This window comes from Pleurodeles waltl, chromosome 11 (genome assembly GCF_031143425.1).
Source record: "Pleurodeles waltl isolate 20211129_DDA chromosome 11, aPleWal1.hap1.20221129, whole genome shotgun sequence".
Taxonomy (NCBI): Eukaryota; Metazoa; Chordata; class Amphibia; order Caudata; family Salamandridae; genus Pleurodeles; species Pleurodeles waltl.
The window spans coordinates 382,897,883-382,922,642 of NC_090450.1; the positions used below are offsets into that span (position 1 = coordinate 382,897,883).

A 24,760-nucleotide genomic window follows, 5' to 3' on the forward strand; every position below is an offset into this window, starting at 1 on the left:
ACGGCTGGACCTATGCCCATTTCAAGCTGGGGGTTTATAAAATAAGGTTGGCTACTGTGCTGGACAGTTAATTTAACTTCACTTACTTTGGTGTATAGGTTTTCTACCATTACAGAGAGTTTGGCCACCTTTTCGCCTAGTTCGGTAGCCAGTCTGCTCATTTACTCCCACAAGCCCTGTATCTCTCCCCTTAATAACTAAAGCTGTGTCAGGGGCTCCCCAATCATAGCATGGGTAACTTTTGTCAAAGCTACAGACTTTACCAGGTCGGTTGACAATTGGCTAACAACTGTCATTGATTCTTCAGAGGCTAGAGGAGCAAAATGGTTGGAACATTCAATATTAATCACAGGTGTACTTCCCACCTGTGTTTGCACCTTGCAAGAGTCCTGGTTAGCTACTGGTGTACTGTCTTTTAATAGCTCTTCACAAGAAGTGGGGCTGGCAATGTACCTTAGGCCTGCCACAATACCACCACCTTCAGAAGTTTTTAAAAATAAGATTGGATACCCTTAGGTGGCGAGACTCTCTTCCTCTTACACTGGGGAAAATCCAATGTATTTGTTGCCAGTAGGCCACTTCCACTATTAAATTATCTATTTCGTTCAAGGGGCAGTTTTCTGCACAGTGCCTAGGAATCTTACTTATACCGACTGCCCCCAGGGGTTTCTCCATAGCTTTACCCTAGCCCATAATGGTTGACAATAGGGATAAAAGATATAGGAGTGATAATAAAAGGAAAAAAAGAAGAAAAAAAGACAAACAAAAATAAGAAAAACAACAAACACTTTCAATTGCAGAGTCTAGAAGTGCTGGCTGGCCACTCAAAAATGGCTGCAACCAATGTGTTTCCAGCATAGGAATGGAGAATAGTGTATTGCAGCCTTGCCCCGGGTGCAGACTCTTATAGGCAATGCCGTAAGAGGTGTTAATTAAAATTGACCTGCAGATCTGGTGTAATATAGCACTAAGTCAGTACTTCATGCCTTGCATAATATTCCAGTGTGTTGGCATTGTATTGCCATGCCACTAAAAGCTGGCTAACCCAAGATATTCAACAATGTTGGGAATCAGAAATAACTTGTATTAATAGGCATTGTGAGAACAGTATAGGCACCTCTGCAAAATGGTGCCTTTTTAATATCCGGGACCCCACTGACCTTAGCTGCATGGATCGTATTTCATGGCGATGGTGGCCAAGGGCAAGATTGTGGAGGGTAGGTCTGGTACCAGAGCTCAGAGACTGGAAGCATGATATGGTGCATTTTGGTGGAAAAAGTTGTCTATAAAGGTAGAGCGGCCCAACTAAATGATCCAAAATATCGGGGAAATGGAGTGACCACCGAGGTAGTGTATGTGCCTCCACTGATTCTGCTGGTCAAGATGCATTGTGTGTGGCTCACTCTGGTTTTCACAATGTCAGGTGAGATGTGGAGGGGGAGGTAGGGAAATGGGGATTCCTCATGGCTGAAGGGATTCTGTTTCTATTGGATTTTGACTCAGTGCTGCATTGTGATGTGTCATTTGTCATGACATTTTTTGTATGTTTTGCTTGCAATAAAAATAATTAAAAAAAGAATTAGAAAAAATGTGCTTCATTTGTGTTTTCCTAACTGTGGATATATTTTAAGTATTTGCACAGACCAATTACAGGTATTTAAATGTTGTTATGTGTTAGAAAAAACTGACATCCTACAGCCTTTCTAATTAGTCGCGCTGTAGCCCAGCAAGATTTTCAGATAGTCGAATTTACAAAATCCTCTAACTTCTCAGCCAGAGAAAGAAATGTAAACACACATCTCTATGTTAAAACAATAAGTAGCAATTTGCCAGAAGACATAGCCTGATATTTTACCTGTCTTTGAAGAAACTGAAAATGTGACAAGATAAAAACAAAATTTAAAGGCATCTTTATTGCTCATTCACTTTCTGAACTCCAGCATGGTTATTTTGGGGGTGCCACAGCACCTCCTGCTCCCCAGTTCCAGCGCCTGTGAAAAAAACATGATCACATCTGAGCAGGGCATGTACGTCATCTGCACATACCTTGTATATGTTCCTAGGTGGTATTCTGTCGGGACAGATATTGCTTACAAAGCAGAGGGTGAGTGCGTCAATGCTGCAAATCCACTGTAAAGTCTGTTCAGCATTCAATTTGGGGTAATGTACTTAACTGCAACACTTTGGTAAATGTGAGGGAATTGGCTAAAATGCAACTAAAGAGGTGTCAGTGTCATAGAACTCACTGAAGCTAGTGAATGGGAAAATGCCACATTAGTAGTGTACGCAAGTGCTTATGGCAAATGTACATATTCCAGGGGTACCAATGAAGTTACCATTGAATGTGCTTCCAGGTTGATCATGAAGCTTAATTTGGATATATGTTTATGAAGAAAAAGTGCATGCCAGTAACATAGGCAATAGTGCCCCCCAGATTATGTGAGCCCTCGGCAGCCCAGAGAGTAAGGACAGATCAGGTTGGTAAGCGTAGGTGGCTTGTGGTGTGCAATTTCATATTTGAATCTGCTGTTTGTGTGTGTACCTGTTAACCTAGTTTCTCTTTCTCAAAACTGTACTAAAGTGACAAAAGACAAACCCCCTCCCAAAAAATAAAAAAAAGGTAAATTCAAATCTCTTGTGTAAAAGCTAAAAGCTGTTTAATCTGTACTGGGTTTTGTGTGATAACATTTTTAGTGGTTAGGTTGTCCGATGGCCTTAGGATTTAGTGCTTGGCTTCCCACAGGTTCCCAGGACTAGGGCTCCTTTTGGCTCTATGGCTTAGGTCATGGTCTCTCTTTGGTTCCTAGGGCTAGAGTTCCTATTGGTTAAGGATTAGGGCGTGGGCTCATATTGACTCGTAGGACTAGGGTTCGAATTGGCCCAAGTTCCCTGATCACTAGCTTTATTTAATCTGTGGGCTTAGGGCATTCAGGCCCGGAATACAAGTAAAGGTTGTAAGGTTAAGGGTGCTGTCTGTTTGGGTCTGTTAGGGTTTGGAAAAGGCCTGGGGCCAGAAACTCTGCATCTTCACCATACAAACGTCAAGTAAGCAGCCACTTAACAAAATCTGTATCCGTCATTATTCCCCAGATACTACCTATATTAAAAGCACACCCCTCATATACATTCACTGATTTACTATAGCTACTACTACACTACACCCATCAACTATACAACCTCTATATAACCTATTCAAATGTAAAATCAATCGCTACACCTACATTACACCTCTTAAAAACAGCACACCAACTTTAAAGCCACAACCCATAGAATTGACAAATGCAATGTTATTTGCCTGAAGGAAACTCAAAATCAAATGAAGGGACAAACCTATGACCATTTGGCTCCCTGATTGTACCTTTCCCCCCAGGACATTTAACACACAATGCAAACCAACAAACAACAATTACAACACGACAGCCCACACAATGACCTCAATGCACTTTAACTTGAAGAAGAAAGAAACAAAACATTTACAGTGCTTACTCATCAATGCAAGATCCACAATAACAGTTGCTTCAAAGTTTTTAACCTACTCACACAAACCACACCAGACCTCACCTTCATTCCAGAAAGACTTTGCACCCACATGTCACAAAGCCATTCCACCAGATTTTCATGTCGTCAACAAAAATTGTATCAATGAAATTGAAAAGACCTGCCCATCATCCATAAAAAAAACAATAAAAATATCACAAATTCAAATTCACAACATGGACATCTTTGATGATAAGATGTCACCTCGCTCCACTTCCTCTTAATATACAGACCACAACCCAATAATATATTCTTTAAAGATGCCTTACTAGATACAGTGACCGCCCAAACCTATACATTCTAAAAGGCCGCAACATATGTTTTGACAAGGAATATCTAACCACAACCATAGATATCACAACTAACCATGAAGCATTCAATCTCCAGCAAACTGTGTCTGGCCCAACTCACTCTCACTGGACACTCTCTAGATGTCATATTTTCACCCTTAGAACACACCTCAGTTACAGACAACACCCCAGTAAGCTGTAGTGACCACAACATAATCACTTTCAAGATCAGCACACCTATCAATAATACCACTTCAAAGACACCAAAAACCAACAACAAATGCTCATACAGAAAATAGAAAACACTAGACAACCACAAACTCAACATCCCCGTCTTGAAAGTACCCCAATAAACATGTGACTAAAAGACATACACACTTCATAAAATGAAAAGACAAAAGAATCCTACACCTTCTAGCTCCACAAGATTCTAGCAGAATTCTGCAATGCTGAGTGCCAAAACACAGAAAAACACAGTCCAAGATTTCTGAGAGAAAATCTCTGTGGAATTGATCTAAAAAAATTAAAAAAAATTGAAATTTATCTTAAGGCAAACACAAACAACACCACACCAACACATGATCCAACCAACATAGAAAAAGACAAACACAATCATCCATCACTACATACTTTCAATACCATCTCAGAAAAAAGATTTCCTTAGCATTCCCCATGAAGGCAGACCATCAGGTTCATTTTCAGATGGCCTGTGCAAGGGTGGTAGCTAGATGCTTTCTTAACAGGTACCTGGAACTAGATTCATTCCTACCTGAGCAGAAACCCCCATACGATTGACCACTCTTCAGAAAGAAACCTTGTCCCATCCAACCAGAAAAAACCTACAGGGCTATTCAAAATTGACCAATCTTAGGAAAATTATTTGAAAGAGCAGTGTTTACTGAGCTTTCAAACTTTATGTCAGATCAACAGTCTGGCTTCAGATCAGACAGAGGCACAGAGTCACCAATAATATCTGTTTGGGATGATCTAAAACTCATAGTTGGCAAAAGCAGAGTGGCCACTGTATTGCTTTTGGATTTATCAGCGTATCTGACACTATCCACTACCACACACTGCTCCAGAGACTAAATCATCTTGGAGTATGTGACCATGCTCTAGAATGGGTTACTTCTTATCTCAGAGACAAAGTTTAGTTTATTTACCAACTTTCAGATCAGCTGTCCATACCAAGCACTATGACATTCCACAAGGGACCATCTTATCTCTTCTATTATTCAACATCTACCTAACCCCTTTATCAAACCTGATTAAATCATTCAATCCCATCCATTACAACTACGTCATATGGCTGAAGCAACCTGAGGCCCCTACAAACAACATAGAGAGAAGTCAGAAACCTAGGGTTAACCATGTATTCAGACCTATCCTGGATACATGTTAACATCACAAAGAGTGCCTTCTATGCAATGGAAACACTGTGCCACATCTTCCCATACCTTGGATGCCAAAAGAAACAGCAGGCCATCCTCAAACTCATAACCTCCAATCTTGACATACATTAATAGCCTTTACTTTGGTCCACCCAGATTCATTATATGCAAAATATAACAAATCTAAAATGCTCCCACAATACATATTCTCCGTCTTCACTGAAGAGATGGCATGCCTCCAGTCCAAATGATGCTTAAATTAGAAGGACAATGTTCTAGGTTCTCAGGACTGTTCACAGAGATTTTCCAAGGAAAATAACCTCTGGACCTATAAGTTATTCATGCAATACAAACAAAACAGCACCACTTACCATCATACTACATTACAATTAGAAATCCATAGGAGGGACTGCTTTCTCAGTACAAGCTGCCAAGCACTGGAACTCACTACCCGCCAATATTCAAAGCATCCAAGAACATACACACTTCAGGAGACAGTTGAAAACACAGCTATTTCCAAGTTAGTTACAGAAGTTCAATCTTCAAGCTTACAACCCATAAATAGGGAACAAACTAACCAGCAAACTACTTTCTACACACAGGTAAGGTAAAAAGAGCTGACCTATGGGTCACCTAGGTATTGTTTGGATACGTCAATGCATTTTTTGATTTCTGTTACACACTAATACTAACAAAAAACTGTTGTTGGAAGCCAACTATAAGTTACACCCCTTATAGTCACAGAAGATGTATCTGCTACAGGGCTTGTCCATTGCCAGTACTGTACCAGCCAATAAACCAGCCATCACCAAATAAACAGGCATGGAATAACTGAGGAGATCTACCACATAATACTGGTCAAACAGAAGATTTTAATCTAGTCCATCATGTCACATCCAATATAACTATACACTATAACCAATTCTTTAATCTCAGAATGGCACTCAGATATGGGAAATAATAACAAAGCCCTTCACAGCAGATCTCTACACTCTTTTTCTCTCTCCAAGCACGTTATCTCAGAACCAAAACTATAAACAGAATTTCAGTGGACAACCCAGTGCAGTAAGCACCTAAGTAGATTATGATCATAAGAAATACCATAAAAGCATCTGCAGTGCTGCTCAAAGCTGCCAACATACTGAAAAGCATAAACTGCCCATATATCACTCTCATGCACCAAACTGCTAAGCGATGTCTCCCAGAACACAATTACCGCACTTTGGTGGTCATTATGGATGACATGGAAACACATCCCACAAAGGACTACAAAACAAAACAACAACACATTCTACATGGCTTAGCTCGCCCTCAAGTAGATCAGTGCGTCAGTGCCCACAGGGGAACTAAGTGCTATGTAAATGCTGCAAATACAAGACAATACAATAAAGTACAATACAATACAATAACATTTTAGCATGTATGTGTGGTGAGTGTTTCCTAATAAGACTGGGGATGCACAAATGCTGAAGCATACATTCACAGTGAAGCTTGAGCTTGGAATGAAGAGCTTTCAGGATGATTCTAAATCAAGGCTGGCAAATAGTGAGAATGAAGATGGGAGATGGAAATGAATTGTGGCTACACTTTACTCATGTCTGCTGCATCTGATGTTGAAATGAACGAAAACAAAACTATTTTGAAGGGGTGTTTATTTGTGGATGGTGATTTGCATAGAACAAAGTGAAGAGTAGGGGTTTATGATGGGGATAAATTAAGTGTCATGGATGGTACACTTTATCGAGACGAAAATGTGTTTTAATGGATGATGTCAGGGCAACATTGGCAAAGATATCCTATGCTGGACACTTTGAAATAATTAAAACGTAATAAAGACTTAGGGAAGACTTTTGCTTGCTGCATCTTGCCCAACAATTCTAGTGGTCTGTGAGGTTGATCTTATAATATCCAATGATCTTTTAGGGCCAACAGGAATACTAAAATTAACCCAGTAAAGATTTGGTTTTAGTGATCTATTTGGTACCTTGAGGACTCTTCCATAGTAACGTGATACTGCCAGACCATTACTTAAAGTAGCCTGATTCTGTTTCTACAACAAGTGGATTACAATATAAACGTTTATGGTAAGGTAGGGTATCTTACGTTTGTTTTGCTTTCCAATTGTAACCAACTGATGTAGCGGAAGCAGAAATGTATCTGCAGTCAGTGGCAGATATACACTCTGTGTTAATGTTGAACATTTCAAAAGAATGCCTTAACAACATGTGCAGAAGTGGCTAATATGTGGATATGTAATATTTAGATACACCTGGGGTGGATAAGCAGGATTAAGAGAGGGGCGAGTGTAAAGTTTTCCTGAGGGCACCTAGTGTGCAAAAACAAACAAAACAAATATTGTGTGCGACAGAAAGAAATTTGCAATACAGCAAAAACAATGGTAAGTGATATGCTGAAGATGACATTTTGCGAGAAATGTGAAGAAAGGATTATCCAATTGTTCAGAGAGTAGACACAACGTTGTGTAATATAGCCTTAGAACCCGACGTAGCGGGCTCTACCGGCTATTAAAGGCCCGCTCCCCGCGTTAAATGCCCGAGCCGAAGGCGAGGGCATTTAACAAGGGAGAGGGACTTTAATAGCCGGTAGAGCCCGCTACGGCGGGTTCAAAGGCTATTAGAACATTCTGCCACACAGGGCAGAATGTTCTATTAAAACAAAAAATGTTCACGGAGCCCGAGGGCATTAAAATCCCCTCGGGCTCCGTGAGGCTTTGTTCACAGCTGTTGCGAACATTGGAATGTTGGCGCTGCGGGCTTTTACCGGCCTGTAAAAGCCCGCAGCACTTCATTGTTTTCAATGGAGCCCCAAGCATTCCAATGTTCTAATCTGATTTATCATATAGAATGGAAGGTCTTAACAATGAAAATAGTTTCCATTGTTGAAGGTCTTGTTAGAGGGACGGACATTTGTACAAGTAAAGAGTAACTGGAAAAGATGTATGCAGAAGAGATGGAGATGCTGGGATGAAGAAAGGTTAATGGACAATGTAACACCGATTACCGATTATGCTTCAGCAAATTCACTTTTTCTGATGCCATTTTATCTGATACCAACAGGTCATCGGGGTAAAACGGTGTATAATATAACCTCTGAAACACTTGGCATTGTGCTGAGTTGACGTTCAAGTTAAACCAACACGTCTTGATGTAGTAGGAGCAGCAGTGCATGGCTTTGTTTCTGAGTTTGTGTGTCAGTTCATGCGAAGGCTCTCCTCGACCAGGATGATGCCAGTCCTGAAACTGGATTGTATATGTACACTGCACATAGTTGCTGGATACGTAAGGCAAGAACCATCTACTTAAGGTGCATTTGGCACACCCACAGCTATCTAAAGGTATAAAACGGGCACTTATGTTTTGCTAGGAGGTTAGAGAAAGGAATGTTTTCATGAAATATTTATTGATTTGAAAATTTTATAGCAACATCACACTTTAAAAAAAGAAATACAAAGAAGTTCTGGGCGCTTTCATTCAAATATAGCACAGCGTTACAAATATGATGCAGCAGTACATTAGCAACAGGCAAAATAGTTCATGATTTTATTTTACAAAATTGTGCTTTGCATTAGTCTGTGGTTTACTTTATAAATGTAATCAATCTCGTTAGTCTCTGCTTCTAAGCACTCTTGCTTTTGTCACTGCATTTTGAATTGATTGGTCAGTTTGATTACACACCCATCGCCTCAAAACATGTAAGAGAACACATTTTACTACCATAAGTGACACAATCCATTAGATATGAACCTCCGATTTAAGATTTTACCTTGGCTGAAGTTGCTATCAGTTAAATGCCAATTTTTGTCTTAGGCAACTATTTCAAGCTATGCCTGTTTGACAAACACATGCAAAAACATTGCATTGTTTTCGCATTTTTAACAAATACCTCATGTAAAAAATCTTCTTAATGTGAGCTACGTTAATGGTGGAATTGTCAAACAATTTCCTGATTGGACAGCTATGGGTGCAGGAACTTGGGAATTTTGTCAGCGTGAACCAAAAAGCTAATTTGCTGACTGCAAGGCTTTTCTCATTGTGATCACAAACTGCGTAGAAAACGTCTTAAGGCAAATACACCCACTTTTTAATGATTTTTTAGTTTATGTTGTCTCCTACACATATCCACAAGTATTGGTGATGTATATCTGTATTAGTGTCAGAGATCTTACTCTGAATTACCTAGATTCATAGACCGATGGAAGCAAGTAAGATATGCATCTAGGTTTAATCCTATGCTTGGTATAGGTGTCTACTTTTATTGTATTCACAAAGAATTCCAAGAGAACTCCAGAAAAATCTATGACATTTGTAGATCTCTAGGAAGGCTGACATTTGTGAAAGGTACTGATACAGATTTTCTTCTTGGGGAAAATCTGCATCAGCAAATCATACCTTTTGCGTTTACAGAATTAGTTATTTTCCCCTGCAGAAAAACCATTTTTAATTGTCAGACAATCCTTCTCCTGAATCCTAATTATACATAGAGGTGTTCTATTCCCTTTCTCAGTCTGGGAGGCATTAACTTCAGCTAGTCACATACGTACATGTGCATACCTGTCAAGAAAGTGATAAAGCACTTGCAGGAAGTATTTTAATACTCAAGAACTAGAAACATGTGAATTTAGGGGAGGATGCAACTCTGAAATGCCCTTTGTCCTGCCCCTAACTGTAAATTTAGGGCACTGAAACAATCCCCTATACTAGTTAGTGCATTTTCCACAATTGAAAGCTGACTCTACAATTGTAAAATGTCACAAATCATAATTCTGTTACTATTGCAGTCTTAGCCACAACGTACATACACACAAGAGTTTGTGAAATGAGGAATACATAGTTTAAACAATGTATTGGACTGTATCCTTTTCTATATCTACTGACAGATTTATAAAACCATGTCCTATGTGACTGATTTCATATTTACTTATATTAAGAAAGCTATGCCACAATGCTGCCTATTTTCTACAATAGGCCTCTGCGTTTTACATGAATGTGTAAATTTTTGGAGAACACGCTATATTTATCTGCTATTTGCTTGTCACAAATGCTAAATGTTGTGTTGACCTCATAGTTGTATTGTGCTAGTGCAATAGCATCTTTCTGATAAGAATTTGCCTGACAGTGTTTCGCATTTCTAGACCTGCCTTGTTGGGAGTAATTAGGAAATGGCAAACACAAAAGTATTACATATGTTTTTCCCAAGACTGAGGTCGAAAACTGAGTGCAGAATACTGTTTTACTGTTTCAAGTATTTTCAAGGTAGCAAGGGACATGGGAATCCCTTTTACATGTACAGTCTTCAACTTCAATCTTGAATACACTCAACATATAGAGTCTGTAAAAAAAGCTCAATAAGCAGCATCGTAGATATTAACAAAGAAACCTATACACTGACAGAATTGAGCCTAAACAGGCTCTATGCAAGTGGTTCTATTACATGCCATCAAAGTGGCACAAAACATCAACATAGAAGCAATGCATGCATGTAATGCTCTCCCAGCAGCATCAAACTGTGTGTGCTGCATGGCCACTGTACTAGAAAGGATGCTTTCTGCGGGAAGCTAGAGTTGCAAGTAGCTGAAACTACAAATATTCTGTGCTACCGGAATTACTTTCCCTAGATATTGTTTACAAGGGACGCCTGTGCTTGCTTGGTAGACTCTGCTGATCTTGATCTCATCCCTCGCTTCTAGACCACCGATCTGGTAAAACGTCCACCACCCATTAAAGAAAAAAAATTCTATAAGGAAAATCGTAAAACGAAAGACTGTAGATATTCACAAATCACAGATATATAAAACCAGTAAGCTAACTCTCTGAACCTGGATTTTAGCTCAATGTGTGCAAAATGACAGATTAAATGTGTGCACTAAATATATATACACACACACACGCAAACATATATTTTTTAAGGAGATTTTGTCATTGTATTTATACATTTTTTGTTACAAAGTTACAGATATCTGTATGATTTTGGAAGTGCTTTGGGAGCTACTTCGTTTCTAGAATTGGAGGAGCTCTCATCATCAGGGTAAGCATTGAATTCCTTTAATTTACTTTAAAGATAAGCAAACTGCCAGTAGCTCAAGAACTAGGTACTGTGCATCAGCACTTTCTGCACAACATGCTCTGTTGTTTTTATGACCTATTTTCAATTCTGCTTTTTGTTGCATCAGTCCTTGAATGTCGACTTTTGCACATTATCCCATAGGCATGATGTTTGTTTCCATTCTCGTCATAGCACTTGTGTGTCTTGTTTTTACTGATGCGTATAGAGAGTGACCACTTCAGAATACTCCAAATATCTCCACATCAAACACTGTTTTTCTTTCTAGCGTCCTTTAAGGGACATAAGGCTCTCCTCTCCCACTACTCATTATGTTACAAAAAAAAACAAGTCTGAGTAACGTTGGTCTGACCAGTGCTCCTCGGGGTCAGAAAACATGGATGCTACACTAATCCAGACTCTTCAGGGTGAGTACAAAATTGAACTGAAACTGTGTTTCTGCAAAATATGGCCAGTGGTATATTACTCTGGATATTTTACAACAGCTGTGATGTGAAAAGTGAAAATTAAAATAAATATTGTTTTGAAAAAAGGCCTGGATAATGCAGATTTCCTGAAAGTGATTTATAAAGTATATTTACGCAAAATCATTAGGCCAGACCAATGTTTGTAAAATAAAACAAAACAAAGCAAAACTAACTTTCTATGCCAAGTCTGTTTCTGAGACATTGAGAAGTAAATAAAGTATGTCTCTGTCCTAGTGCAAACTATATAGGGAATCTGACCGAACTAGGAGGCACATTCAAAAGACAGTTTGACTCATAGTATTCAATCTGAACATTATTTTGTGGAAAATATAGAGTAATGACCACACCCAAGCGTAATTTTATAGATGATTTACAAAAATCAAAGTCCCCAGTGGAAGACTTAGGGGGTCATTACGGCCTCGGCGGTCTTGGAAAAAGACCGCCGAGGCCGCGGGAGACAGAATACCGCCATTGCCGGCGGTATTCCTGTCTCCCTATTATGACATTTCCGCTGGGCCAGCGGACGGTAACACTGTTGCCGTCCACTGGCCCAGCGGAAATGTCACATCAACATTGCAGCCGGCTCGTAATAGAGCCGGCGGCAATGCTGATGTGCAGCGGGTGCAGTAGCACCCGTCGCGCATTTCACTGCCCGAAATTCGGGCAGTGAAATGCGCGACGGGCTATGCCTGGGGGCCCCTGCACTGCCCATGCCAAGTGCATGGGCAGTGCAGGGGCCCCCATGGGCACCCCAAGTCCCCTTACCGCCAGCCTTTCAATGGCAGTGTGTACCGCCACGGACAGGCTGGCGGTCGGGGACTCATAATCCCCAGGGCAGCGGTGCTTCCACCGCTGCCCTGTGGATTATGACCGCCAGGCGGAATCCTGGTGGTATATTGGAGGGGCCGGCGGTATGGCCGTGGCAATTCCGCCACAGTCATAATTGCTGGCGGAACACCGCCAGCCTGTTGGTGGTGTTACCGCCAACTTACCGCCGCCCGCCAGGGTCGTAATGACCCCCTTAGTTATCTGTTCCTATCACATGCAAGTGCTTATCATCCTTCCAAAAAGCCTCAGAAATTCACAACATTGTTCACATAATAATGTTGTTAGTAGAATCCCCCAAAGAGGAGACAGACCCTCTCTGCTCGATTTCCCATTTGAGACCAGCAGTGTCTGGACATGATTGAAAGTCTGAGCTTAACTCCAACTTGTACAAGGTTTTAGCAAAACACTAAATAGACCAGACACTGTTCCTACTGTGAAAGAGAGCGGGGATGCTCCTACAAATCGAAGACTGACATACCGTTGTATTCATTGTAGGAACAAAACATCCACAAACTTCAAAGAAAGCTGATTCTATGCCAGAAGTGGTTGGCTGGTGTTCATGCCAACATTATCCACTTTGACTTTGTAATTCTTACAAGTACACAGGATTGTTGATGCTGAACTGGCAGGCATTCCTCCAAAAACTAATGTCTTTGTTGCTTTCTTCTTCCTCATCCTATTCCCTACACACAATATGGAGGTCCTCTTTTAACCAAAGGGAGAAGAACCTGCTTACTGGCAACAGCTATAATTGCTACAGGACTATACATATAGGGGGTTATTACAACTTTGGAGGAAGTGTTAATCCGTCCCAAAAGTGACGGTAAAGTGACGGATATACCACCAGCCGTATTAAGAGTCCATTATATCCTATGGAAGTCGTAATACCGCTGGTGGTATATCCGTCACATTTGGGACGGATTAACACCTCCTCCAAAGTTGTAATAACCCCCATAGTGTCAATGCACTAAACAAATGGCATTAACAACACTTCGAAGCCTACCCTAGATTATAATGAGATGAGGCACAAATTCAATCTCAACTAAAAGCCACAAACATATACAACAGTTTTCTGGGTAACATGCAAAGCAGTTGACGTTCCTTCGATTTGAGCATTTTACTACCACAAAAAAGACCATATGTCAAAAATTATTAATTTATCTTTGTAATACCTAAAGTAAGCTTAGGAATACCAGCACAAGCTGCCATGCACAATATAACTCCACACCCACTCAATATGGCCAATCCAGGTGACCCCCCAATAATTTGAAGTAAGTGGAAAAAAGTATTTAATAACTATGTGGCTGTATGTGGTCCAAATTTGGGTATGAAAGGGGAAGGTAGAACTCCTTCTACACTGTTTAGTGACTGAAGGGCAGGAAATATTAGAACACTTACCGGAGTAAAGTGGGGAGGACTCAAGAGGGTTGAATGCATTTGAAATCTACATGAAGAAATTAGATAATCACTTTCTACCAAGGCTAAGCACAATTGTAGAAAGATACCAATTTAGGAAGAGGTTTCAGAAGGATGCGGAGACAGTAAAAGAATATGTCTCTGCTCCTAAAAAAGTAATGGCTACATGTACATTTGGCGCAGCACCAGTTGCACAAATACATAACCAATTTTTATTAACCTGCAATATAGACATAATTGGTGAACTATGGTTGAAAGACGACCCTCCTCTGAGTGAAGGTGTTATTGTGATGAAACAAGTAGAACATATGCTGTTCTGTGTGAAAGAAATAAAGATTGAATGTAAAAGTAAAATGAGTGATGAAAACGGAGAAGTGAATGTGGTCAAAGAAACAAAAGATTACACTAAGTCAAGTGAGTGAGTGATGTGTGGCATCACTGGACACATGGCTAACTGGAAAGTGTGTCCTGCACGGAAAGCCACATGCAATAGGTGAGGGAAAAGAGGACATTTCATGGCTTGTGGCAAATGTCAGAAATGTCTCAAGACAAAATAACAGTCAAAAGGTCTCAGAGGTGTGTGAGGAGATAGTGCAACAGATAAGCAATTCCCATGTAGATAATTCCAAGGATGTTATAAAGAATAATTATGTAGAAATTGAAGTGCTATTTGATTCATGTTCCTGGCTGACAATAATATCTGGAAAGATTTTTAAGGAAGGATTTGAGAGCAAAGTCCATTTACATGAAATGGACATGCAACTGGGAGGGTATGGAGGCCAACTCATCAGTATGAAAGGATATTTCCACAGGAAAAGTAAGTACAAGGGTAAGAGGCACACTCAAAAACATATGTGTCTGTAAGGGGGACAAAATCTTGGGATGGCCTGTGCAAAAAGACTTAAGTGTATATTAAGACCCTAATGCATATCTACAAATTCAGATACAGACAGTACAAGATTACACAGATTTTGTAAGTTCCTTGATGTTTTCTGTGATAAACCTGGCTGTCTCAAAACAAATGGTCATAGGTTTAAGCTAAAAGAATGTGCTGCACCCATAGTCTCGAAGTTTAGGATAGATGCAGTAAGGGAAGAATTGGAAAATCTGTGCAACCAAAATATCATAGGACTGGTTGAAGCCACTGAAAGGCTTGCATCAATAGTAGTGGTAATAAGGTAGATAATAAAATACGATTGAAAGTTGATCTGAGGGCCCTATATAAAGAAGTGATTGTTGAGAGATTTCCATTACCCAGTATTTCAGAAATGTGCACTACACTTGCGGGTGAAACATTTTCTTAACATTTGACCTTGGCTGTGCATATTATCAAGTGCATCTACACTCGGACTCTCAAGACCTCACTGCCTTCAATTTAAATGTATACCCTTTGGGTTAGTGTCACCAGCATACGTCTTCCAAGGAGCCATGACCTCCAGGTTGAGCCCCATACCTGATGTTCTTTATGATCAGGAAGGTTTATTAGTTTGTAGCAACACAAGATCAGAACATGATGAAAGAGTTAATTCAGTTTTAGACAAATGTAGAGAGTACAGACTAACAGTGAAAGCAGCAAAATGCAAGTTTGTGTGTGAACAAATTACATAACTAGGAAATAAAGTCAGTGGTGGGGGAATAGAACCAGAAAAAGACCTTGTGAATACAATCTTAAAGTTGGCTGCTCCTAAGAATAGGGAAGAACTTTAATAATTTTGGTATGACTGAATGTTATAGTAAATTCATCAAGAATCCTACAAGTAGGATTTTCCAGATGAGGACACTGTTACAGACCAATGTAGCTCTCAAATGGGGTAAAGAGCATGACAAGGAATTTCAGAACATACAAAACAGTTTGAATAATGCACCCAAGTTAGGATTGTTTGTTCCTGGGAACAAAATCCTAAAAAACCAAAGATGCAAGCTCAAAAGGGCTTGGTGCAGTATTGTCCCAAGAAGCCAAAAGAGGAGAGAACACTATAGCATTTGCCTCCAGACCACTACGGGTGCGGAACTACATTACTCAGTAATTGAGAAAGAAGCCTTAGATGTATTTTGGGCTGTGAAGAAGTTTAGGATTTTTGTTTGGGGTAAGATCTTAAACATATGAAATGACCACAAACCACTTAAAGAAGTTTTTGAAAGAAAAGGCCTAGATTCCATCCCTAGCTCCATCAGAAGAGGGTCATTACTTTGTACAAATGCACTTTTAATGCAGATTATCTACAGGGATGAAAAACATAGCAGCTGTCAGTCAGCAGCTGACTGTCCTTTAAGGTTGGTAGATGGTGAAGCCCAAATAGAAAGTCAAGTGGGTTTAAGGGAAGATAATGAAACAGCCACAGTAAGTGTGTATGCAGTAAATGATGCTGGAATTACAGAAACTGATTGGAGAGAAGTACTGGAGAAAGATGAAGTTTTACTCAAAGTGAGACAGTTTATTATAAATGGGTGGACTCGTTTGGAATGTCATGGCTCTACATAACCAACTACAAATGTTAGTGTAGGATCTTGTAACAGTGAGATGGGAGATCCAGAACCCACAATCCTGTGTCTCCCAAGCTCTGTTACCACTAGAGGAATATGCCACTCTCCAAGTCACAACAGCACCCAGGGGAAAGGGGAAATGGATGAAAAAACAACATATGATAATTCAGAGCCCGCACAGGATGTCCACTTGAGACCTGTGTGGGTAATGGAAGCTCCTATACAGCAGTAGATCTGAAAAACACAGAAAATAAATCTTGTTGCTCTATCTCAGTCTTTCTCGCTACTAGAAGTTGGTGGAATATGCACTGAGTAGGAAACAACTATTAACTCTTACCCAGAATTCCCTCTTTCTTCACTAAAAGAAACCAAGTACACTTAAGGATGGTGATTCCTAAGGAGGCAATATGAACGTTTTCTTAAAAATATGTATATATAATTATAATAGACATATAGATTTGAAGACCGCCATTCCTCCCTCGTGCCAACCCCTCCCAATAACAACTATCTTATGAAGCGCTTGCACTGTGGAATTACTTAATTCCCAAAGGCTATATAACAAGAGAAATGAGAAACTGATTTGCAAAATATCAATATCTAAAAAGAGTTAAAAAGTCCGAAAATAAAAAAATAAGGAAGTTTAATTACTCAAAATAGTTTTGGGGGAGATGAGTTTGTAAAAAAAAAAAAGAAGCCTTTTCATAAATATAGAGTCTCTTCCTTTTTTTTGGTTCTATTATGTACAACAGATTTTACAAGATCCAAGACTGAAGATCCGCAAAACAAATTCCACAATGGAACCAAAGAAAAGATGGTAAGTATATTCTTGATTTATGTAGGAGCTTGCATCTTACCTCAATTTTGTAACGAGTGGATGTTGTTGAAATGTCTCTCACTTGTATTTTGCAGGAGAAGATGGTTAAGAAAACGCTGACCTGAAGTAGGAGATACCACGAAAATGCCCAGGAAACATGTGAGGACTCCTCCAGAACATGAAGAAAGATAAGCAGAGAAAAGAAGCCAGCCAGGAATTCAGGTAAGCGCCATGTTTTTTTGTGTTCAAAATTCATCAATTGCAGGCTATGGTGGGCTACCCAGTAAATTTTTATAAGCTTGCACTCGGGAGCTCATAGCGCATTCAATGAGGCAACTGGGCGGTGGGACTGACGTGGAGGACAGGAAAATAACTAGACTGTATCGTCTGTGCTGTCCTGTCTCGTCCCAAGGGCCATGTTGACTGTGTCACGAGCCCGAAAGAGGGAAGCGCAGCAGCAGTTCTGACAGGGGCATTGATTTGAATAAGATCAAACCATTTTGTTTGATCAGAGATGTGTTATCAGAAATGCAAGGATGTTTATTCAGAGGCACCAATACAGGAAAAAATACAGGAAAAATCTCTTGAAAAAGCAGCACATGAAGGACACTTTGGTGACTGTGAAATGGAAGAAAGACTCAGATTATATTTCTGGTGGCCAAGAACGGACATCCAAATAGAGAGACTAATCAGAGATTGCATGGTCTGCAACAAGTGATATTATTCTCATCAGAAGGAAACCTCTGATACATCTCCAAAAACTTCAAGAGCAACATTGGAATGATATTGCCATAGACTTTGTAGTCCCACTGACAGGAAAAGTTCACACCCCGTAGATAATAGTTTTGATAGATTTATTCTTCTGGTGGCCAGAAGTAAAAATTATTTCTGACATTGGCTTTAGGAGCATCATAACATTTCAAGAGGAAACATTTGTGAGGGAACTTTACCATCCTGTTTTCTGTCTAATAATGGGGTACATTTTTTTTCAAAAGAGATTCAAGAGTATTTAAAGAATAATGTAATTAAACATCACTTATATGCTTGTTATCATCCTGAATCTAATGGGACAGTAGAAAGATTTCGAAAGCATTAAAAGAAGGGTTTTAGCTTGCCACAGTCATTGTCATATGCCGGAAAGAGCAGTATTTAGGAGGGTGGAAGTTTTCACCTCACACCACACCAAAGGACGTACAGAACTCTTTTTGAACTACTGAGGGAAAGGAGAATTAATTTAAAATTAGTCCCTGCCCAGATGAAATGGCAGAAGGGCGGGATAGATGTTAACACTAGACAATCCTGGAGAGAAAGAGAATTAAGGCTTCAAAGTTTATAGAAAAGGAGGTATTATCAAGACCATCAAGCAGAGTTGCTTCATCTGAAAGTAGGTGACTGGGCACAAATCAAGTGCCCTGTTGGAAATATCAAGTGGTTGAAATTCTCAATAGCCATAAGAGTAAAGAAACAGTTTCCCAATGCTGTAAAAACATAGGATGGGAGTAGATGGAATTTAGGGAGAGCAGTTAAGCATGATAACTAGAGCAGTGAGTAGTGACGTCAAGTTTCCGAAGCCAATGATTAACTCTAACCAAAACAGTGAATTTAAAAAAAGTAGTGACAGTAAAAAGATGAGTGATGGGATGAATGGAATTTCCTCAGAAGATATACTGTACAGGGAAAGAACATGGCCATCCCAGCCACCTAGACACTTAAAAGGCTATGTCAACATTTAGTTTTAAAAAAAAACTACACACACACACACACATATATATATATATATATATATATATATATATATATATATATATATATATATATAAAAAATAAGTTTGTGATTCTACTCTAAATCTATTCTCATTTAATCTCTATTGAGTGATACTGTATTATAGTTGTTCTAATCTGCAAAATTTTATTTTTTGCCTGTCTTGTATCTTGTAAAACAGACTTTTGACATAGTTCCTGGCCGTTCAGATTATATCATCCAGTTACTTTTTATACCAGTCATTTCTAGCTATACCCGTTTTCTTTAGTTTTGTATAAGAGGAAGATGTGTGGTATCTTCTCATACTACTACGCTTTTCCCCTTCTTTTCTTCCTACTTCCCATTCAGAAATATGTAAAACCTTCTTATCTCTGGCATAGAATGTTGTGAGGGGGATCTGACAGTTTGAGTCAGAATTAATGGTGACTGTTCCTGTCATGCTGTGGCTAGGGTGTTTCTCCAATAAAACCTGCAGTATTGTTTCATCTGTGCTTTCTCGTGGTGATTTGCTCTCCGAGCTCACTCCTTGTGCTGGAGTTGGTGCATTGGACAAGAAGTTTAAATGTACAGTTTTGTTTATTGAATCTCCTCATGACAGCTGCCGTAAATCTACAAAACTCCGTAAGTGCCATTGAGTTTAATATCTCAATGCACAGAAATCCAGTTCTACAAGTGTTACACTAAATATTACTAAAATATAAACTAATATACTTCCACACAAGGGAATCTTTCAAGCCATAAGCATTGCCCAACACACAACCGTGCATTTTGTACAGCATACTCAAATTATGCAAAAACAGAAAAATAAAATTATATTTTAACTACGCACATTTTGAGTTCATGCTATCACTGCTCACAGTCAAAGCTGCTACAGTACGAAAAACATAGCTGAACAAGCATTGACGTTCTCTTCACAGACAGATTTTTGTTCGTTAACAGATGTTTATAGGAGATCTAGTGCTAATTTTGTTCCTCATTGATCCTAAGAGTTAACTTTACTGATGCAGTAAAAACAATAATTACCAAGGCAACACTCATATTTGACAGCCCATATATACTCACAGTATACAGGAAGGCAGAGTCCAGGGGAACTGCAGTGTTTCATCCTTAGGTGATTTAGGCTATTTTTAAAAAATGTAGCACTCCCTGAGTTGCAAGAATAATACGCACAGAGCACCTACAATTCTTTGCTTAAAGATTCACCTTCCAACAGAGTCATGTGCATGTGTTCCACTGCGCAGAGAAACCAGGGCCATACTTTTGAGTGTTGGAGATCAATATCTGACCATGGACCACTTAAAAATTTCACAAAAATGTCACGATTTTTGTTTGGAGTGATACAGGCCATGAAAATACCTCATAACTACCCACGAAAATGTCAGTGCTTTGGAAAGAACTAAGTACTCACAAAAAAAGGGAACTGCCTAGAGCATTACACAGCGCAAAATTACCAACCCTGCAAAAGCTCATTAACAAAAAAAATAAAATCCTCATTGACCAATTCAAACAGTCCTTCATATTACCCCATCTCATTAACTAATTTGCAATACTTTTTTAACTGAGGGCTGGATATCTACATTTATTTGTGAAAGTACAAGATCGGGCTCAGGTGAGGGCTTCAGGAGACAAGAGCAATAATCCATTAAGGCTGATGCAACACCAGACACAAAAAACACTAGGGAACTCATTTACAAGAATCTGACGCATCGGCCTGATGCATCAGATTTTTTGTGCTGCCCTGCGATCATTTAACAACATCATGGATGCATTGTATTTACAATACAGAGCTCCACGGTACACGTTTTTATAGATGCATCAGAAAGTCTGACAAATATGACAAATCTGTGGAGCTAAACTCACGCATTGCTGGACTAGCATCAAAAAACTTACGTTACTCCAGCAATGTGAGGTGGCCCTCGTTGAGAAAAGCCCTGTGTCAATTTTATGCCTACTCTGAGCAGGCGGTAAAATCTGACTCAGTGAAGTTGCAGAATGACGCATTGAAATGTTAATTTCACTCTGTCAGTTCTGCGTGGCTTTTCTTGTGGAAACGTCTACCTTGCATACATTATACTTGCCACAGGTATAATGCGATGCTAGAGTTAGAGGGTAGAGCTCTGCTAGCGCCACCGTTGTGTCAAAAACAAATGATGCAATGGTCTCATTGTTAATAACTTGAAATATGTAGAACATTCACCTTGTAAGGTATGAAACAATTACTTTGACAGCCTGTTAACTACCCAATTCTCACCTAGCATGATACCTGAGTGCCCCAACATCTGCCAAGAACCATTCCACAATCTTATTAATTTAAACGTAGCTCCTAGATAAAAATGGAAACTAAAGCATAATGGGGGTCAGTACCGCCGTCAGAACACCGCACCGCGGTCGAAAGACCGCGGCGGTGATTCTGACATTTGCCCTGGGCTGGCGGGCGGCCGCCAAAAGACCGCCCGCCAGCCCAGGGCAAATCGACCTTCCCACTAGGATGCCGGCTCAGAATTGAGCCGGCGGAGTGGGAAGGTGCGACGGGTGTAGTTGCACCCGTCGCGTATTTCAGTGTCTGCTGGGCAGACACTGAAATACTTTTTGGGGCCCTCTTACGGGGGCCCCTGCCGTGCCCATGCCATTGGCATGGGCACGGCAGGGGCCCCCAAGGGCCCCGCGGCACCCCCTACCGCCATCCTGTTCATGGCGGGAGAGCCGCAATGAACAGGATGGCGGTAGGGGGTGTCAGAATCCCCATGGTGGCGGAGCGCACTCCGCCGCCATGGAGGATTCAGACGGGCAGCGGAAAGTCGGCGGTACACCGCCGACTTTCCGTTTCTGGCCGCGGCTGAACCACCGCGGTCAGAATGCCCAGCGGTGCACCGCCAGCCTGTTGGCGGTGCTACCGCCGACCTCCGCCATGGCGGTAATTACCGCCATGGTCAGAATGACCCCCAATGTGTTGTATAGGGAGTACGACTATCATACCATTGGAATCCAACATAAGGAACACTCTCACTAGGATGCATTCATATTACTGAAGCGGTACTTGAAGCACTGATGGGCAGCGAAATAATGGAGCTTGTCATGAGGCTCTTCAATGGTCAAGGCCACAGAGAATGGCCTCAACATCGATTGTAGACCCATCAAAGAGAAGCTGAGAGTACAGCCATCAGGAAGCTGTTATAGAGACCTAGGCTTACTGGGCAAACGGCGTACAATCAGTGGAACAGAAAGCCTAAAAGGTTAAAAATGTATTGATGTCTAAACTTCCTATCATGAACAGGATGAGATGGTGTAATAACCATATCCAGCTATTATCCTTCTCCCTCTCCTGCTCTTGATTTCAGCTCCTTAAAAATCCAGATGTATTCAGGGTTCTAAGGTTCAAGAATATGCAAACTGTAGGGTCATGGAAAAGGGAAGGCTTCGGTACTCACGGAGAACAGAGGAGACATCTGTAAGGGGAAAAAACTCCATAATGCCACACCAAGAAATGAACAAGTGTCATCTCCGTGATACCCACCCTTAGTGGAAAGCATCCAGTACCATGAGGCTATATGGGTTTTTCAGTGAACATTCTGAACTACTAAAGAACTCAAGTTCTCCTTTGGCCCTGACATTCCATTATTAATTGAATTAGATACGTCTGGGCTTTGGCATGAACTGACTGCATGTAATTAGCAAGTACTAAATACACTGCATTACATAGAGACTGCCTGTGATGAGGAATCGGGTTTATGTCTAGAGCCAGTAAACATATTTCTTCAGACACTCTTCAATACGTATTAATCATACAGAAAACAATATTGATCAGAAGCCATGTTGTCATAAAAACATGAAGGGAAATTAAATAATTGGTCATTATAACGTTCCAGTATGGTCTGCAAATGTTAAAACCGTTAGCACAGGAGCGTGGATTGTTTTTCCCTTTTCCAAAACATTTGAAGATGATGTTACTCGCTGCAGTTCCAAAATCTACAGCTTCTTTAAAATGTTCTGTACGTTTCTGGCAGTACATTTCATTGCAGGTTGCCCAATATTTATCGCTTGCAGGCTTTCTCATTAAATCGGTGGATTGTGACGCAGCCATGATAGGATACAGGCCGAGGCATGGCTGCTACTCCGGTGATAATGCCAGATGCTGGATCGTAGCACAGTATTGTGTCTGTGGCCTCTCCATTCTCTCCTCTCCCACCCAAAATGAAGATTTTTCCATTGCATACTGACATGCCACAGTTTTCCTGTTGAAAAGAGGAGAAAATGACATATGACTCACAGGTTTCACTGCATCTAAATGTTAAGAACCTCATGTGCATTTAAAATGTATATTAACTTGTCACAGAAACATACTTAGCGCACAAGCCTATTTAGGTGTACTAGATTTAAGGTTGACTCACTGAATACAATTGAAAGAACAAACAAGCGTGGCTCGATGAAACCTCAAAGCTTTGGATGACGGAACCACAAATGCTTTTATCACAAATGCCTTTGGAACGTGGTTTAAGCAACAAATGTGTTGTTACGTCACATTCCTTTACCATGCAAGTTGTTTCAACGACATGCCATAGGGAAGCACTAGACTTTGTAATGATCCACACTCCAGCCCAACTCCGTTCTGTGCACAGTTGGAAATGTGTTGGAAGGGGCGGCTCCTCCTCTATGGCAGAGGAGCGTCATCCCTCCCCCTGTGTTTTATTTGTAAACTGTCAGGCCATGGGGGTGATGAGCAGTGAGGGGAAAGCACAGAGCACTCCCCTCAGTGCGCATGTATGTTTGGCTGGCCGTCTCGAGCCGTCCAAACACATGCGCACAAGGGCTCTCTCCAATCCGGCACTATGCTTCCGGGTTGGAGAGATCAAGCGAAAGATCCCAGACTGCATTATAGCGCCCAGCCAGGGCACTCCAGCCAAACATAACGCTGCTTTGAGCAGCATCATGATTGGCCGCAGGGCAGGCTGGGAGCCTGCAGTGCAACGGAGAGCGGCGGAGAGGCTGAGGTAAGGTTTTTTTATTTTTTATTCCCCCACCCCGCCCCACCACTTTTCCAACTTGCCAGCAGTGACTGTGTATTGGATTTTAAATCCAACACTAGTCCATCTATACGTTACCAAAAGCAAGCCTTGCATGGTTCAAGAATGCGTAAAAGGCACATTCATTGGTGAGACTGCGTTCTAAAGGCTCTGCGTGGTAAAGGCTGTTTCCTACAGATTTAGCTTTTCTTTAACCCCTGAAAATCTCACCCCTCCTTATTGCTGTATGCTTATGAAATTACTTAGAGTAAAATGAAGCGTTCCCATCCCCCAAGAAAATCCATTTTCACTGGTAATTGCAGCTATTGCTTGCAGCTATTACTTGGGAAAAATTGTACTTTCCACATTTTGGGCCAGATGTAGCAAACGATTGCGACTCGCAAACGGGCCGAATCGCAATTTGCGACAGTGCAAAATCGGAAATGGGATGCAAAAAGCCCATTTCCGACTCGCAAAAAGCGATGGGACCCGTTTGCGAGTCGCATCCGTTGCGACCCCATTTTGCGACCCACAAATTGCAAGTCGCAATTTGCGAGTCGCAACCCATATGCAATTGCAACTCGCAAATTGCGACTAGTCGCAAAAAGCCCAGTTTGCATGTCCCATTTACCACTAACTCAGAGCAGGTGGTAACCATTACCAAAGTATAAAAGGGGACCCAAAAGGCAT

The 24,760-nt window shown here is 40.7% G+C and overlaps 1 protein-coding gene across 5 annotated transcripts in view; it reads right to left on the reverse strand.

The window, feature by feature from the left end:
• Positions 1 to 8,619: 8,619 nt before the first annotated feature.
• The window catches only part of KLHL24 (kelch like family member 24), a 512,225-nt gene continuing 496,084 nt past the window's right edge, over positions 8,620 to 24,760 (reverse strand). For all 5 annotated transcript variants that reach the window (XM_069213701.1, XM_069213705.1, XM_069213702.1 and 2 more), the window contains one exon: positions 8,620 to 23,302. In XM_069213701.1, the coding sequence (XP_069069802.1) occupies positions 23,102 to 23,302 (201 nt within the window). In that variant the 3' untranslated portion in view covers positions 8,620 to 23,101. The remainder of the gene's footprint in view (positions 23,303 to 24,760) is intronic.